The following is an 18611-nucleotide window of genomic DNA, read 5'->3' as shown; positions in this document are numbered from 1 at the left end:
AACCTTTTTTTCATATCTTATGCAAAAACATATTAGTATTGGAAAGTGGAATAAAATGGCACCCCAAGGTAAAATGGCCCCCTTGCAAGAAATCGTAGAATCGAACATAATTAAAAAGTTGTATGAACGCAATTCTTTAGTTTATCTTATGAAATCGACATATACGAAATTTTAGCAACTTCAAGTCATTATTTGAAATTTGACAGGTCAAACTGTCTCAAACCACCTAAAAAAGTACACTCGTTAAAATTGTGTGAATTTTTTTTGCAAAAAAAAGTATAAAAAACATTGTATTTTGGAAAAAGAAGTTTATTTATATGTATGCATGAAGTATTTCTTATTAATGTATTGAAATAAGTTGGCTTTAAACGATTTTAGATTTTTCGGTATAAGGTTTAAATTCAAAAAGCCCAAAATGGACAAAATGGCCTACTTAGTACTCGGGTAAAACGGCATACCTACTCTCACATGCCATTTTATACTTACTTTCACATCTTCATTTTTATATACTGAAAATGGTTGCTTAATATAAAAGATCTGCAGAGAGGAAGTCCTGGACTGAGGAAAGTCTTTGATTCCGCCCAAAATCTGGAAAAAAGCATCCAAAACTTTCAAAGTTGCAAAAACTACATTAAGCAGACGAGCAAGCAACATGAACAGGTAAATGACTCGTAGAAAGATCTGGGGGGATTAAGCACCACTTGTTCCAAGAAAATCGAAAAAGGAGCCCTTTGACTAGATTTTTCATTTAAAATCACGTATTCTTGGACAGTGTGCCATTTTACCCGGATAAATTTGATAAGTGAAATTTGGCGCTGTTTCTTATTTTTTTTAAATTCCCACCAAATCTAGTTTTTTTTTTCTGACAATCAAAAAAGTTTCTTCATCTAAAAACTATTTTATTTTTTATTTTTTTATTTTTCAAATGCAAATTTATTAAAAGCTAATATTTACAACAATTTATTTTTTAACAAAGTGTCCTTAATTCATTATTAACCGTTTTATCGGAGCTTTGCCTTTGTCAGTACCTGACATTCGAATATCAATCATTGAATTGTAATCTGGTACTTGAGAGTCTGAGCAAGCACTACAACCACATGAGGACGGAATTTGAATCTAAAAGAAAATATTAATTCAGTAAAACTCAGAAAAATATTAGAAAAAAAGTTTTAAAAACTCACATCCTTGACAACCTTATAACCATCGTCACAAATTAATGTAACTAAAATAGTCTTATAAGCTTCGATTGAACAACAGAAACACATTTTATCTTGTCCAAAGGATTCTAAAAAAAATGTAAAGCATTTTAGTGAAAAAAAAGTCCTTGAAAATGAGATGAATTAGGAGATACTTACCAACGTTATATTTTGAGCCTGATTCACACGACCCATAACACTCTGTGAATCCTTGAATTGGTTCCTTATTCACACACATTCCGCTTCCAAATTTGTTAATTCGAACAAGTCCAACAGTTTGACTTTCAGCAAGTGATGCAGGCAAACAGTTCTCTGTGGAAAATAAATTTTCTAATGAAGACTCGACTCAAAAAAAGCTTTTCCTTACTTTGACTCTCCGAAACTGGTTTACAGATCTTGCAACAACCAACATCTTCTAACTGTTCTGGTGGACATTTACTAACATCAGCACAAACTTCCTTCGACGAACTAACCAATAGTTGACCATCATTATTTTCACAAGTGAATGTGGTACAATTATCATCGCTAAACCATTGTTCACCAACTGGATAAAGCTTCTCATCAAAAATACACTGGGTCTGAACACAACTTCCACAACACTCCGTAAGATCCAAACGTTGGTATTCGTAACCTTTCTTACATTTCGTGTCACATTTTTCAGTGATTTTGGTAACTTGAGTTGTGTCATTAGGACCATAGACACATTGATTCTTAATACAAGGGTCTTCAGGAGCCTTCCATGTGTCACCCAGGGACTTGAGAGTTTCAATTCCATCGATTTCGACAATACAGTTGTCTTTGGGAGGAGCTGAATAAAAAAGTTGGTTAAAAAAGAGGGCTTGAGAGTATAATTTAAGACCTACAGCAAACTAAAGATGGACAACAGTCTCCAAGATGTGTCACAATCTTGGCTTCATAGAACTTCTTTGAGCACGAGGTTACCATTTCAGGGCATGTATTTGTATCACAAATAATAGTCTGTGTGGGACAACAGCCAGAGAAGTCAGAAACTAGTTTTTCACCAGTCTTAAGAGGCACAGACTCTGCGAATGGTTCACATTCAGAAACAGGCTTACATTCTAGGAAAAGAAAGGTTTTAAAAAAGCTTGAGAATGGGAAGACCTTTCATACCACAAATGAACTGAGGACAACCATCTGATCCAATTTTTTGTTTCTTAAATTGACCAGCACCGCATTTCGGGAAAGGAGCATCAGGGCAGGTAACTGGAGTTGGGACCTTAGGCTCAGGAACTTGAATGAAAAATTGAACGTTTTAGAAAATATTAATGGAAAGCCTCTTTAAAAGCTTACCACAAATGTATTTTGGGCAACACTCTTCTGAAGAACTGATCTTTGATGGCATGAAACCTTCCGAGCAAATACTTTCCGTAACGGGACACTGCTGAACAGCACACTCAGTCTTTCCATTGCTATGACAAGTGCACTCAGTACATTTGTCTTTCTTCCAAGACTCTCCAACAGCATGAATACCATCATCACACTTGATACATTGTTCCTCAGGAATACACTTATCATTGTCCATAACCTTACCCGGTGGACAGAAACAGCCTTCACTTTTTCCAGCTGAACACTCAAGATCATCCTTCGGATTCATTACAGTTTTGGTTCTGATATTTTCAACCTCAAAGATATCAGTGGCTTTAATAGAATCACAGGTCTTGAGACATCCACAAGGTTCATACATCATATCGCTAACACAATCATAGGGACACAAGTCGGGACTTCTCCAATTCAAACAGACTCCATTTCTAGAACATTCTCTAGCATAAGCTGCTAAAGAATTACAAGCACCTTTTTGGTCATTTCCCGGCTTGCACATATCTTGCTGACAAGCTGAGACATAAATTAAAGGTTCAACAATGGTATTGCATTCGCCAAACAGTTCAGCATCGAAGAATTTGAAACATGGGTCTTTTTCGGGTGGAGGGGGTATGCACTCATTTACAGCGACATCTTCACTTAAACACTCATCTTCACCCAATCCCAATTTAGGTTCATCTGCCTTCCAGCTTTCAACAATGTCACAGACTTCTACAGCCGATGGGGTAGATTTCCAAGGCCTTCGTTTAGCTGGATTCATACGGAGATCATTGTCGGGATCTCCATTGCAGTCGCCACAAAGACCTTCCATTTTGCTGCCATATTTTATGCTTGGCACACGTACCTGGATGTAAAAAAAAAGTGATTGAGTCATGTTAGAAAGGTTCTATGGGTTTATAAGGTGAATTCAGCAACGTTATTTTCCTTGCTGAATTGATGACATTTATAGATTTCTTAGAAACTTTTTAGAAAATACAGTACAAAAAAGCGATTGAGTCATGTTAGAAAAGTTCTATCGGCTTATAAGGTGAATTCAGCAAACATATTTTCTTTGCTGAATTGATAAAATTCATAGATTTCTTAGAAAATTTTTAGAAAATACAGTACAAAAAGTGATTGAGTCATGTTAGGAAAGTTCTATGGGCTTATAAGGTGAATTCAGCAAACGTATTTTCTTTGCTGAATTGATGAAATTTATAGATTTTGTTAGAAACTTTGTAGAAAATACAGTACAAAAAAGTGATTGAGTTATGTTAGAAAAGTTCTATGGGCTTATAAGGTGAATTCAGCAACATATTTTCATTTGCTGAATTGATAAAATTCATAAATTTCTTAGAAGCTTTTTAAAAATACAGTACAAAAAAGTGATTGAGTCATATTAGAAAAGTTCTATCGGCTTATAAGGTGAATTCAGCAAACATATTTTCTTTGCTGAATTGATGAATTTATAGATTTTTTAGAAACTTTGTAGAAAATACAGTACAAAAAAGTGATTGAATTATGTTAGAAAAGTTCTATCGGCTTATAAGGTGAATTCAGCAAAACTTTTAACTTTGCTGAATTGGTGAAAATCATAGATTTCTTAGAAATTTTTTAGAAAATACTGTACAAACAAGTGATTGAGTCATGTTAGGAAAGTTCTATAGCTTTATAAGGTGAATTCAGCAAAACTTTTAAATTTGCTGAATTGGTGAAAATCAAAGATTTCTTAGAATTTTTCAGAAGTTATTGGCTTGGAGAACTTCACCTAACCAATTTATATTTAAGAAGGAGACTTACCGAATATGCCATATCATCAAAGGAGCTAGTCACTTCAACATGCGACTCAGGTAATGTTAGTTTCAATTCATTGCCATCGGTCTGCGTAATACCCAACCAGGTATCCTTGAATGGCAGCTTCTTCACTTCCATGCCATCGATTAGCACCTGAACCGATTTATTCGATGCAGCACGTTGAATATGAATTATATGCTCACCGTGTAGAATATGAAGTGATTTGGCACAGCTTGAGTTAGGGCCCATTGATGGGCGTCCCAATTTTTTGCAATCATCCATTGTAACATAGACCTGTAATGGAGGTGATGGGTATAGAAAGGGTTGAGAAAAATTTTTAAAGATAGATTTATTGCAAGTTGAATCAATGTATGTTATATGAAATATGTTTGGCTGGGGGATTAGATGGGATACATGAGAGTGAAGGTTTGCCTGGTGTATTCCTTTAGGGCAGGTGTTATATGAGTATGACGTAGAGTAAAGAAATAATTTAAAATAGTTTTGATTTTGATTTTTAATACCTAAGCTAGTTTCATATACATATGTATGTGGATTTTTTTTGTTGATAAAATGAAAAAATATTGACCTTTAAAACCTAAACTCAAATATTTTTTTACAAAACTGGTTTCGATATGTTTTCGTACATTTTAACTTTCAAAAACTTAAAAATGTATTTTATGACTTGTAAAAAATATTAAAACTATTAAACTTTCACTATTTAATTTCGCACGATTTAATTTGAATCGATTCGATATTGATTGTTTTCTTGGCAAGTTTTCTTAAAAACTTTAAAATATAGTCATGAAATACAAATTGCCGGAAGATATCAAAATTTATTCCATTAAAATGTAATATCCTAAAAAAAAAAATGTCCTTTTTTATCTCATTTTGTTTCGTTCTTAAAGTTTTTAACTGAGATTGTATCTACAACAAATATTAAGTTATTGGTACTTCTGGGTTAAATGATAAGAATTTAAGGAAAATATATTTTTATTGAAAGTTACTGCATCAGTTCCGAAATTAGTTGTGGGAGTTTTGAATTTTGAGCCTTTTTATTATGAAGTTATTCATATGAGAAAATTTATTGCTAAATACCTACCTCACAGTCTTAATTTTTGTCTTTAAATGCATTTTTTGGATCAATGTTGATAAAAACTGTGTTTAGCACAAAAATGACCAAAAGTCGAGAGCTCCGCAACAGTTTTTCAAAACTTAGGTATTATTTTTTTCTTTTTAATTAAAATAACCGAACTTACTTGTTCCAATTTTGGAAAAGTTTAATTTTTTTTTTTCAAAAACAATTTTGTTTAAAAATATTAAATAACTATTTATAGTATAATTACCTATAATTACCAACATTTGTTAATCGAATTTATACATTAGTATAATTTTGAAAAAAACTATTTTACAAATGATATTTTCAAAAATAATTTGTATTAAATTAGCTTTTTTTAAACTGCTCAAAAACTTCTGTTTATTTTTTAATGAATCTTAACAAAAGAAATTAAACTATGCATACCTACGTTTTTTGTGTTTTTATTTTTCTTTTTTAACTGAACTATTTAACTGAAGCTGAACCTATAAACTTCAAACTTCGAAGTTTAAAGCTTTTAGTGATTCCCTTGAGAAGAAATTAAAAAATACTACTTATCATTGGACCAAAAACGCAAAGTTTTTTTTTCTCAAAAACGGCTCTTACGATTTTGATAAAAAAAATCTTGTGTGCATTTAACACGTGGTAGAAGTGAAACCTTAAAAAATCATTTTTCTTGCAAAAAAAAAATAAAATAGAAAATATCTACCTATTTTTATTCTATCACCTTCAAATCCATGTTTTTTATATGACAACCTATATAAATTTTATATCATCTGATAGCTTGTTGTCTTAGCTCAAAATTTATAAATCGATCAGGTCTATGAGACATCTACAAAAAGAGCTAGAATTTTTTGAACTCGATCAATTTCCATAAAAAAAAGCGATAAAACACGTATTTTTATCTTCTCACGCTATTAAATGCATTTTTTACCTAACAACCTATAAAAAATTTTTACACCATCTGAAAGCTTATTGCCTTAGCTAAAAATATCCAAAAAGCAAACATTTATTTTCATGTTCTCATGCTATTAAATCAATTTTTTTGTTTGACAACCTATAACAAATTTTATACCATGTGAAAGCTTATTGTTTCACCTTGTATAATGACGTGTAAATCTTATTTCAAAGATGTCTACAAGAGAAGTTAGAATTTTTTAAAGTCAACCATGTCGAATTTCCAGACTAAGATTAAGGTACTTCCTACACTGGTAGCTGGTCATCGCCAACAGATCTCCACAGGTGTTTTGAGGTATTTTTCAATTTTTTCAATTTAAGATTGTGTAACTTGTAGAGCACGTGACGTAATGTGTGATATATCAAATAAAAGGTTATGTTATCAGCATGCGTATTAAAGTTAAATCAAATTTGTATGTGCACTAGATCAAAAGATATAACGTGTGTTAGAAAAGAACATCTTTTTACCGTTATCTCCGAATTTTGTATATGAAATTAATTGAAATTTTGTACAATTATAATTTATTTAATTACCTATCTACAGTACAAATTTCATTCATCTATCTATCAAAACAAATTTATAACAAGTTGAAGTCGTGTCGCGTTTTCGTTTCATCTTGTTTCAAATCACTACGATACTAAAGAAGTTTTCACTTCAAAAAATATTTGTAGGTACTGTTGCAAATAAAATCCTACTTTTGGTATTAGTAAAATATTATTTGGGCCAATTTTAACGAAACCTGACATAGAACTTATTTCTTTTTTCGCCGGAACCGATTTCAACGATATTTTTTGTATAAAAACTCTAATGCTAAAATGAAAAATAACTCTTATGTTGAACTTAATTGCTTAAGTTTCTATTCAGCAAACTGCTCTTATTAAAATTACGTTTAACTTTAAATTACGATTTACACAAGTATACATAAATATGTGCGACCAAGTCATGCATTTTATTATTATTTATGTCAGTCCTCTTTAGGGTACAACACAATTTGATTTTATAGAATCCGAAGGCATTTTGTTAATCTTGTAACGAACTTGCTGATATGTCATGAATTCAGGTAGGTACTTAAAATTAACTCAAGTTTCCAATTTCGTTTTTTAAATAAAATACCCTTTTGTCACAAGCATCCTATTTGATTTAGTATTTTTGATGTTTAAAACTTTTTTTTTCTTATTTTAAAAAATGGCGGATTTCGCCAGGGGGTTGGCGATGGCGTCCCGAAAACCACAACTTAAGCTTTTCTAATACTTTTCCCTCAGATTTGAAAAAAATCAGCTGTCCTGTATTTTGTTCCACAAAAAAGTCTATCTTTCCTGTACTACAGTACCTTGCCATATTATTAGGTCCAAGCAAAAAAACTACAAATTTTCATGTTGATCAGTTTTTAAAGTTTTTGTCGAAATATCTTAATTTTTTTTTGTCTCATTTACTTACACTTATCATGTAGATACGGATTGACTTAAAAAAAAGTTGAAATAACATACTGTGAAGGTCTGTTCGTCTGGTCTTCTGCGAAAGAAAAAACTGCCAAAATTTTAAGAACCTTACGTAATAACCAGACGATCAGAGCTTAACTATTTATGCAAGATGGAGCTTTTGTCATAAAGTTAAGAATGTCACGTAATTCCTCGATACAAAAAGGAGATGGGGCAAAATTATATGGGACTTGGGCCATGAGCGTACATTAATGAGATTAGTCTCGAATTGAAGCTGGAGCTTAGTATATTCAATATGTGAAGTTTTTTTTTAAATCGAAAGTCAGGGTCCTGAGATATGAGGCTCCAAAGTTCGTTCTGATAACCATTTTCTGCCCCTTTTATATGCAAATATCATTAGAACTATAAGAGCTATATGTATGTTTTTGATGTCAAATGAAAGGCTGTTTTTGTGCCTTTTTAACAATATATAACACATATTACACATAAAAAAGAAACGGCGAAAAAATAAAGAAAAAGTAAAATATTAATGAAAAAGAGAGTAATCCTGAACAAGTTTAAGGTTGACCTGAAAAAACGACAAAAACCAAGGATGAGGCTTTGTTCCTGAAAGCCTCTGCAATAATAATCCGCTTTTACCAAAATCGGATTAGATATTTTTTCGAGATATCCCCGTAAAAGGGTTTTTTTATGTGAAAAATTCATACCAAAGCAAGGCACGAGTACGATAACTTAGGCGCCGAGAATTGACAACGGCTATTTGTAGAGGTCTTCAATACAAATATTTTTTATTACGGGAGAGGGGGGTCAATGTCCCTCCCTTTAGGCGGGAGGGGCAATTTTCAAAAGAAATACTTGAAATCATAAAAAAATTATTAAAAAACAACGGCAACACTTACAGCTATCAATGATACTTTTTTCAAAAGCTAGAGCTATACACTCGATTTTAATTTTTAAATCAAGACATTTCAATCAATCGTTTTTGAAATAATCGATTTCAAAATCAATATTTGGGAAAAATAAGATTAAAAAAATACATTGGATACTATTTTTGTCAAGTTTTTCAATGAGAAATTGATTGATGAGTAAATTGTCTCAATAATTTCCTAATCAAACACTGAAAACCATATCTTCTTATGCTTTCTAGTTTTTGAGAAAATTGTAAAATAAGAAAACTTTTTTTCAAATCCTTCAGTGGATTAAGTTTTTGGGGACTATTCTCTGCACCATCAGGGCTCTCCTGCGGTGAGCGTACAATGGGAATCTAGTTTTTTTTTTTTAAGAAGAACAAAGCTCTTTACTGACTCTATGTATGAATATCGATCTTTTCTGATTTTTGATAATGGTAAACAGACAAGAAAATAAAAATCTGATTCAGTTTTTCTATTTTTCATTTTTCTCAAAAACTAGAAGCAAGGCATAAGAAGATATGGTTTTCAGTGTTTGATTAGGAAATTATTGAGACAATTTACTCATCAATCAATTTCTCATTGAAAAACTTGACAAAAATAGTATCCAATGTATTTTTTTAATCTTATTTTTCCCAAATATTGATTTTGAAATCGATTATTTCAAAAACGATTGATTGAAATGTCTTGATTTAAAAATTAAAATCGAGTGTATAGCTCTAGCTTTTGAAAAAAGTATCATTGATAGCTGTAAGTGTTGCCGTTGTTTTTTAATAATTTTTTTATGATTTCAAGTATTTCTTTTGAAAATTGCCCCTCCCGCCTAAAGGGAGGGACATTGACCCCCCTCTCCCGTAATAAAAAATATTTGTATTGAAGACCTCTACAAATAGCCGTTGTCAATTCTCGGCGCCTAAGTTATCGTACTCGTGCCTTGCTTTGGTATGAATTTTTCACATAAAAAAACCCTTTTACGGGGATATCTCGAAAAAATATCTAATCCGATTTTGGTAAAAGCGGATTATTATTGCAGAGGCTTTCAGGAACAAAGCCTCATCCTTGGTTTTTGTCGTTTTTTCAGGTCAACCTTAAACTTGTTCAGGATTACTCTCTTTTTCATTAATATTTTACTTTTTCTTTATTTTTTCGCCGTTTCTTTTTTATGTGTAATATGTGTTATATATTGTTAAAAAGGCACAAAAACAGCCTTTCATTTGACATCAAAAACATACATATAGCTCTTATAGTTCTAATGATATTTGCATATAAAAGGGGCAGAAAATGGTTATCAGAACGAACTTTGGAGCCTCATATCTCAGGACCCTGACTTTCGATTTAAAAAAAAACTTCACATATTGAATATACTAAGCTCCAGCTTCAATTCGAGACTAGTCTCATTAATGTACGCTCATGGCCCAAAAACGCCCCATCTCCTTTAAGTATTGGACGGGTCTGGAAATATTCCGGTCATGAATTCTATAGAAAACCTCTTTTGGAGCTTATTACCTTTTGCACGTTATTTTTTATCAAAATTTTTGAATTCTTTAAATTTTTTTAAGTCAATCCGTATCTACATGATAAGAGTAAGTAAATGAGACAACAAAAAATTCAAGATATTACGACAAAACATTGTATTTTTTTCGCTTGGGCCTAATAATATGGCAAGGTACTGTATTTGTCAAATTCTATTTTTTTATTTATCCCGCAAAAATAATAAAAACAAAAATCAAATGCACAATTGCATTTATAATTTATTGGTCATAGAGAAATTTTATATAAACAAATCTTGTAGTAGCAGACAAGAAAACAACTTTTCTTAATGCATTTTCAGAAAACAAAAAATGAAAAAAATATTTTTCTCCTTTTAAGAAATATTTTTTTTTTAAACAAATTAAAAGAAAAATTAAAATGAATGGCATGTTTGTCATTATTTAACAATAATCATTACTCAACATTAAAAAAACAAAATTTCAGAAAAATTCATATTTTCTTCGAGTAATTTGGTTTAATAAATACCTCAAATGTGCCCATGATTATGAAAGTGGACTAAGTCACTTTTTGCATTGTTTGAAGAAAAACTTGCATAATAATTTTCTTATAACGATTTAATTATATTTCTTTTATGAAATCACTAGAGGAGCAATAAAGAAGTTTATTTACTGCAATTTCGCTTTCAAATAAACTTTACCTCTTAAATAACAATAATTTTTAGGCTTAATTTGATGCCATTTTTAGGAGTGACTTAGTCCACTTTCATAATTAAGGGCACAAATATATTTGAAAAACCTAATATCTGTTTTCTGTCAAGGTTTTTTTTTGGCAAATATTCATTGAAATTGGTATAGTCTTTGGAAAATAAGGACAACATTAAGAAGGCTATATAAGTAAATTTTGGAAAAAAAAAATAGTTTTTTTTCGTTGAAAGTGCACAAAGAGACACTTATTGCTATCAACATCGAAGGAGTTGATTTATTTCTGCGCCTTTAAATCAAACCAGCATATTTCTCAACAATTAGTTAAAATAATACATAAAAATATCTATTTTGTGTTGTTGCGCAAAGTTTTTGTTTGCTTCTGAGTTCTGACGTATATTCCCTTATTATTATAATTATATCAACTTGTGATGGGAACTATCGAATAAAAACTATCAAACTATCGATAGTTGTAAAATATTCATTCATTCGATAGTTTTAAATCATCCATTCATTCATTCATTTAGTTACTATTTGCATTTGAATAGTTTTTTTTAGGATAGTTTTGTCATTAAAATAGTTTTTTTTATTTGATAGTATTTTCTTTTGAACATTATTCTTATTCGATAGTTTTTTCATTTGAATAGTTTTCTTATTCGATAGTTTTTTCATTCAAATAGTTTTCTTAAACGATAGTTTTTTTTCATTTCAATAGTTTTTTTATGCGATAGTTTTTATTCGATAGTTTATTCGAAAGTTTTTTTTCGAATTAATAAATGAATGAATGAACTATTCGATAGTTCAAATCATTTAGTTACTAACTATCGATAGTTCAAATCATTCGATATAGTTCCCATCACTAATATCAACACCCTCTCTAGAAATAACACTAAGCTATCTACTTTGTTTCCTATTTAAAAAATTTTCAATCTTGCTTTTAGTTTTAAATCTTGATATCAATTTTCTTGATGGTCTGTACAAAGCCCCAAAATTGAAAACATAAATCCAAATCAAAATCAAACAAGAAAAAATACAAATACCTACAAAAAAAAAAAATCAAAACGGTATGAAAACTCACCTGGAACGTATGCACACCGGGCAAAACAATATCCCTAGACAACAAATACGTACAATTGCCATTAAAAGTGAAATTCTTTCTATCGTATGTAAGATATTTTGATGGTCCGAACGCATCGCAAATACAATCCTTGCACTCGTTAATTGGTATGCACGTATCACCCTGGCGCAATGTACCTTCCGGACAATAGCATCCACAGAAACAGGCATCCGGTAGAACAGGACAATCATCTCCATTCGCATTATCGCACGATGGCTCGCAACGTCGCTTATAGCAATCTGAGTGTACCAATGGTGGTGGACAGGATATCTCTACACAAAACAAAAAAAATTCCATGTTGGCAAACATAAAATGCACAGTCAAAATACGAGTACACACTCGGTATAAAAGGAAACAAAACAAATAGAACAGAAAAATGAAAAGGATCTAGGAATCTAGCTGCATTCCAATCATTCTCACAAATGTGATTTCGCGCGAGTAAAACAAAAAAAAAAAAACTCCAAACTCACCGCACTGATGCACCGCTCTCCATGTATCCAATTGAATCTGAGGATTCTCTGCCAAACACTGCTTAACGAATCCTTGTAGAATTGAACATTTGCAGGAATGTGTGTCGTCCTTATTGGCCTTTAGGCACTCACAAGTGGTTTCAATGCATTTTGAGACGAATTGTTTGTAATTAACAGCCTTATTGCACTTTAGGAACGAAATATGTCTGAAAAGGATATTTTTTTTTTTTTTTTAAATATTCAAGGACTAAGGACCTAGCCATCTTCACTATGCACACTTACTTGATTGAATTGCACAGAGTAAGAGCTTTCATTTGCATATCCTTTGGACACACTTGCGGATAGCACTCGTCCTTGGGTATGTCCTTGTCAAACCAACTGTCTCCGAATTTATTCGTACTACTCGTTACAGTACCATTGGGGAAACGCTTATCGTCGGCTGGATTGCCATTAAAGTAGCCACACAAACCGTCCACGGTCTTAATGAACTTCTCCGAGACACCGATTTTGATGCCGCCTATTTCGTCGTATTGCGCCCAAAAGCCATGCAAATGTGATACCACCAAGATTGTATTACCTGGCTGGGAGATGGTAAATATCGACCTGGCTTTGGGTGATTTTGCCAACTGTCGGGTTGTGTAGACAAAGTCATTGAACTTGAGTTTTTGATTTGGCATAATGGTGAGAGTGGCATCGGAGGAGATGTCCTTAATGACGAGGATTTTGCGGCAGATCTTTCTATTTTCAGTGCAATTTAATTGAACTAAAGTGAATTAAAAAAATAAAATAAAATAGAAGAACTTTTATACTTATTTGAGTCTGAACCACTTACCTGAAATATACCACGATGAATTGACTAGATCCCTAGCTAAAATATGACTACAAGTATCATACTTGAAATCAGTTCCGTCGAAAGTTATAAAGGACTTGCCACTTAACTCACAGACACGATCTTTTTGTGGACGCAAAATGCAAGTGTATTTGAGACAATCGCCAGGTTTCATTTTTGAATTGTCAATTTCAACTTCATAATCATCAGGACATTTGGGCATAGTGCAAGAGAAGGATACATTTTTAACAGTGGAAGTAGTTGGTTCGGGAGTGCATACAAATTCAGCACATTCTTCGACAGAATTGTAACCAGATTCGAATTCAGGTTTTTCAAAGTATTCTTCGACTACGTTGATAGATTTGGTGCGGATAAATTTGTTACCTTCATGGGAGGTGGTGAATTTTTTGGTAACTCTGAGAAAATTAACAACAAAAAAAATGTTTGAATTAAGAAAGGTAAGAAGTTGGTTAAGAATATCTTACGATGTTGTCTTAAATATTTCAGACATTTCCCTGGTAGCAGATTGTTCGATGATTTTCATTTTCATGCCTTCGGGACACTCTGGTTCTGGACAGTGTTTGACAGTTGCTGAAAAAATTTGTATACAAAGTTTAATTCATTGTTAAGAATGAGTAACAAAATATATCGGTTTTTTGTGCATAACTCAAACGATAAAAATTATTAGAAAGTTTTGCAACAAAAAATTTGGGAGTAATGTTATTTAAAAAAAAACTTTTGATCATAAAAAAAACGTTTAGAAGATATTTCGCCTCTAAAATTGAAACAAAAAAAATGTACGTTTAGTGTTATTTAATGAGGTTTAGTAATTTATTTTCTAGCTTTTGAGCGTCTCGATTTCTACGAAAATATGGCGAATTTTGTTAAAATTTTGATTTTAATGTACAGATAATTTGAAATTTTTTCTAAAACTAACTTTTTTTTGTTTTTATGTTCAAAAAATTATCCAAAAAAAAAAAAAAAATTCAACGCAACGGATTTAAAAAAAATTAATTCAAATTTTTCTTAAAAAACATGTTCAAAAGGTGTTTAGTAGTTTTAAAAATTTTATAATTTTACAATTTTTATAAAATTAAATTAAAATAAAAATTTGATTTATTTAAGTTTTAGAAAACTATAGTTTTTTCTTAAGATTTGTACCGATTCACTTTTTTACAACCGGCCGCAAAAAAAATATTATTGTTATCATGTAGCAAAGTGATAACATTTTTAAAATACCTAACAAAAAAAATCCTTTAAAATTTTTTGAACTTCAAAAAAATGCAATTTCATTTCTTGTATAACAAAAGAATTTAAAATAAAAAAAAAATTAAAATTGGTTAACAAAAAAAAATTTTTTTTTTTAATTTGTTTGGCATAAAAAAAATATTTTTTATTGACATGAAAGTTTCATAAAATTCACTGGCCCATTTTCAAATAAAATTCACGACTGGGTCGCACGAACTTGCTCTTAGAGTTTAAGTTGCTTAAATTTTTAAGACATTTTATATTGAAATTTGGGAAATGTACATAGGTCCTATGTAGTGCAAAAAAAAAACATTAAATTCGTTTTTTTTTTTAAATAAAACAAAATCTGAAATCAAATTGCCCTCCAAAACAACAATGCAGTTTTGATTGATGTATTAAGGTGCATTCTTAGAAAAAAAATTTCAAAATCGTTTTTCAAAAAACTGATTTTTTATAAATAATTTTTTGTAAAAAAAGTTTTAGAATAAAATTGGTATGTCATTTTGTAGAAATCACTAATCAACAACTAAAAACAAAATTTTATGTCCCGTTTTCGAAATTTTAGTTTTTCAAAAAAAAATTTCAACATTTTTTAGAAATCCAAAAATTATTTTTTTCGAAATTTTACTTTTGGCTTGTATTTGAGTTATATAAGTGCTTCTCCGCAAAAAGTTTCGTTGAAATCTAATAAGCCGTATCGGATAATATCGGATTTAGAAAAAAAACGGTTCTATGGCAGGTACCGTTAATAATGATTTTCAAAATTTTTTTTTCGTTTAAAGATAGACCTTGTCTTAAAACTTACAGTTGAATTTTTTAAAATCGTTGGAACCGTTTTTGAGCAGTTACAACTTTACTAAAATCGGTATATGACAAGTATACCGTTATTTTTGGTCCAACAAAATTAATTCCGAAAACCCCTCTGGAGTTTCTCCAAAAAATGTTACATACCAAATTTGAATTCAATCGGTCCATCCGTTTAGGCTGTAGCTCCTTTTACATACAGACAGACAGACAGACGGACTTCCGGGGCACACTTTTTTGGCATTCTCTACCATCGTAATATCATGGAAAAATGTTATCTCAACTTTTCTAGTTCTTGCTCTTGAATTGCCCTTAAGTACCTAAACATATGTGGTAAAAATATAAAAATACACAAGTAAAAATCCAAAACTTAATCACGTTATTAATCAGCATGCGGCAGTTGCAGTTTTAGTAACTTTTATAATAAAATCAAAAAAAAATTTCAAAAAAATAATTTTTGGAATTTAAAAAAAAGTTCAAATTTCTTTTTGAAAAAATATTTAAACAAAAAACGGCCCTAACGATTTTCAATTTTTTTTAATGTTCTTTGTCATACAAAAAATTAAATAACATACTTTGCAGTTCAAAACCATTTAAACCCAATTTTATATTCTTTTTATTTTTTTTAATAATTATTACATGCAACTTTTAAAATATGGGCAAGTAGGTACGTGCGATCCAGTCATGCAATTTTTTTTTTTCAAAATTTACAACTTTGCTGACTTGTGGTTTTTAAGAAGGCAAAATTTTAGGAAAATATTTTTTAAGAATTTGATGAAAATTTTTTTTAGCTCACAAATTCTTCCTTGTTATTAATATAAATTGATATAAATTATTTGCAAAATTTGTGGTGATTGAGAGGGGTGAGGGTAGTTTTGGAAAACCCACTGGAAAGGGTAATAGGTATTCCATATTTGATCCCCTAGGTTTTCACAATTTTTGTTTTATTCCTTATGAGCTTTCGAAATCTGTCATGAGCTCATCGACGCAAAAATCAACCATAGGCATGTAAGTAAGTTTTTTGTATGTATGGCTCGAAAACTTTACGAAAAAAGTGCGAATCACACAGTAGAAAAAACATACATTGGGAATCTAAGCTCCTGTAAAACTTATTCAATACCAAAATGCCGAAAAATTTTCTTTGAACTTACTTGTATTAGTTTCCATAGTAGGTATTCCAATATCTTCAATTATCTTCGTACATTCCGCTGGTTCATCATCTTCACAATCCTTAACACCATTACACCATAAAGCTTCAGGTATACAATCACCACTTGATGGACATAACTTCTGCATTTCCGGACATGGTTCGCATTTACAAATACAAGTCGAAGTCTGCATTAGTCTCAAGCCCGTTTCACATGGTGGACACTTCTTCCTCTTACATTGCTTAACACCACCCAACAAACAAACACATTCTTGACAATTTTTATTTTCAAACTTCGATCCAATCGGATAGCTTAGATAGTTTTCAACACACGGACACATATTTTGATCAACACAATCATTACCATCCCACATTAATGGTTCTTTACATTTACATTCGCTATCATCTGGGCTGACAATTATATTATCACAAATTGGACATTTTACCGGTTTAGATTCGACGATTTCAATTGATTCTTTAACTTCGGCTGAAATAAAAGGTTTAGGGTTTTAGGGTCGGGGTTTTTGAGAAAAAAAAAAAAACTTACGATATGGTGAAAAGCATCCCAAAGGTTCAACTCGCATATTTATATTCTTCTTCCATTTCAATGGAACAACCTTTAGCATCTGCGTTTGAATTGGGAATCTGAAGAAATTCGTCTGTGGAGTATCTCGGTCATGGTTAGCGATGAAAATTCTTGGACGACCATCAGCTGTCAGAACATTATTCCAAACGAAACCGTTTTGTGAGTACATGGCCTTAAAACCAGAGACCCAACCTTCTGGACCACCCTTGGTTATCAGACCGGAAATGTTTCTTGGCTCCAAGAAGTCGAACTTTGAGAAAAAAAGGTTAAAAAATGTTTAAAAAGGTAAAAAAAAAGGTTAAAAAAGGTTAAAAAATGTTAAAAAAGGTTAAAAAAAAAGGTTAAAAAGGTTTAAAAAAGGTTAAAAAAACGTTAAAAAAAAGATTAAAAATGTTTAAAAAAGGTTAAAAAAAAGGTTAAAAAAGGTTAAACAAGGTTTAAAAAAAGTTTAAAAAAGGTTGAAAGAAAAGGTTAAAAAAAAGGTCAAAAAAGGTTGAACAAAGGTTAAAGGTTAAAAAAAGGTTAAAAAAGTTTTTAAAAAAGGTTAAAAAAAGGTTAAATAAGGTTAAAAGAAAGATCAAAAAAGGATAAAAAAAGGTTTCCGGGGCGACCAAACATCTCAAAAAAACTCACTTCAAGGTATTCACTAGGAGTATTCAAAGCCGGTCTCCAACTTGCCTTCGCCGATAACTTCAACATATCAATCAAATGAACCTTCTTAGCCTTCAATGGACGCGGCCAAATACTGCTGGCTTTTACTTGACTACGATGCATAGCCCCACTATCAACACCCATTGGATCCCTACAATCTTGACAAGCTATAGTCTGAACGGTCGTTGTGAATATTTCAGGAGCTTCGGTTGTAGCCTAAAAATATCAAAAGTCTCCAATGATGAAAAGTCAAATAAACTAAATAACTCCTTACAACAAGTCTTTCCATAGTTGAAGACTTTTCAGCCTCTTTTCCACAACCCAATAATTCAACCCTCATTGCAATCTTCGCTCCATGCCATTTCAATGGGTATATACGCACCGTTTTCGCTTCAATTGGTATTTTAAAAAGTGATTCGACGGGTGTACGCGAATCAATTGGCCCATTGAACATTTGTGGTTTATCTGTCTCATCGACCAGGTAATGGAATGCTTCACCATCATTGCTATATAGTATCTAGGATATAAAATACTGTTTGGTTAAAAAAAAAATATAAATCCCAGGATATACTCTATACTTTGAATAAGGTCACATGTTGATCTGATACTGGACTACCCTGCATAATAACACCAAATAGGGGCTGTGGTTCATCAAATGAAACTTGCAAGTATTGCATTTGGTCACTGATGAGTGGTGACCAACTGCCTTTGGAGGTAGTTGATGGTTGTGTATGCAATCGACCGAAATGTGGCAGATATGAGTCACTTAATGTACTGCTAGCAGCGAATACTGAATCAGGTAATGGTTCAGCACCATTTATCATTGGAATAAGTCTATCAGAAAAAAATAAAAAAAAAA

The 18611-nt window shown here is 31.4% G+C and overlaps 1 protein-coding gene across 1 annotated transcript in view; it reads right to left on the bottom strand.

The window, feature by feature from the left end:
* Positions 1-913: 913 nt before the first annotated feature.
* Positions 914-18611, bottom strand: part of LOC129917946 (hemocytin) — a 43031-nt gene continuing 25333 nt past the window's right edge. Inside the window, exons 23-40 of the mRNA XM_055998196.1 lie at positions 18331-18586; positions 18027-18269; positions 17735-17968; positions 17063-17351; positions 16520-17002; positions 13802-13907; positions 13320-13732; positions 12770-13250; positions 12488-12693; positions 11979-12289; positions 4317-4604; positions 2508-3381; positions 2328-2447; positions 2060-2275; positions 1564-2004; positions 1356-1508; positions 1182-1285; positions 914-1116 (exon numbers count right to left, since the gene is read on the bottom strand). Of these exons, the coding sequence (XP_055854171.1) occupies positions 982-1116; positions 1182-1285; positions 1356-1508; positions 1564-2004; positions 2060-2275; positions 2328-2447; positions 2508-3381; positions 4317-4604; positions 11979-12289; positions 12488-12693; positions 12770-13250; positions 13320-13732; positions 13802-13907; positions 16520-17002; positions 17063-17351; positions 17735-17968; positions 18027-18269; positions 18331-18586 (5353 nt within the window). The 3' untranslated portion in view covers positions 914-981. The remainder of the gene's footprint in view (positions 1117-1181; positions 1286-1355; positions 1509-1563; positions 2005-2059; positions 2276-2327; positions 2448-2507; positions 3382-4316; positions 4605-11978; positions 12290-12487; positions 12694-12769; positions 13251-13319; positions 13733-13801; positions 13908-16519; positions 17003-17062; positions 17352-17734; positions 17969-18026; positions 18270-18330; positions 18587-18611) is intronic.

This window comes from Episyrphus balteatus, chromosome 4, assembly GCF_945859705.1.
Source record: "Episyrphus balteatus chromosome 4, idEpiBalt1.1, whole genome shotgun sequence".
Lineage (NCBI taxonomy): Eukaryota > Metazoa > Arthropoda > Insecta > Diptera > Syrphidae > Episyrphus > Episyrphus balteatus.
This window is presented reverse-complemented; position numbering and strand designations above follow the sequence as displayed.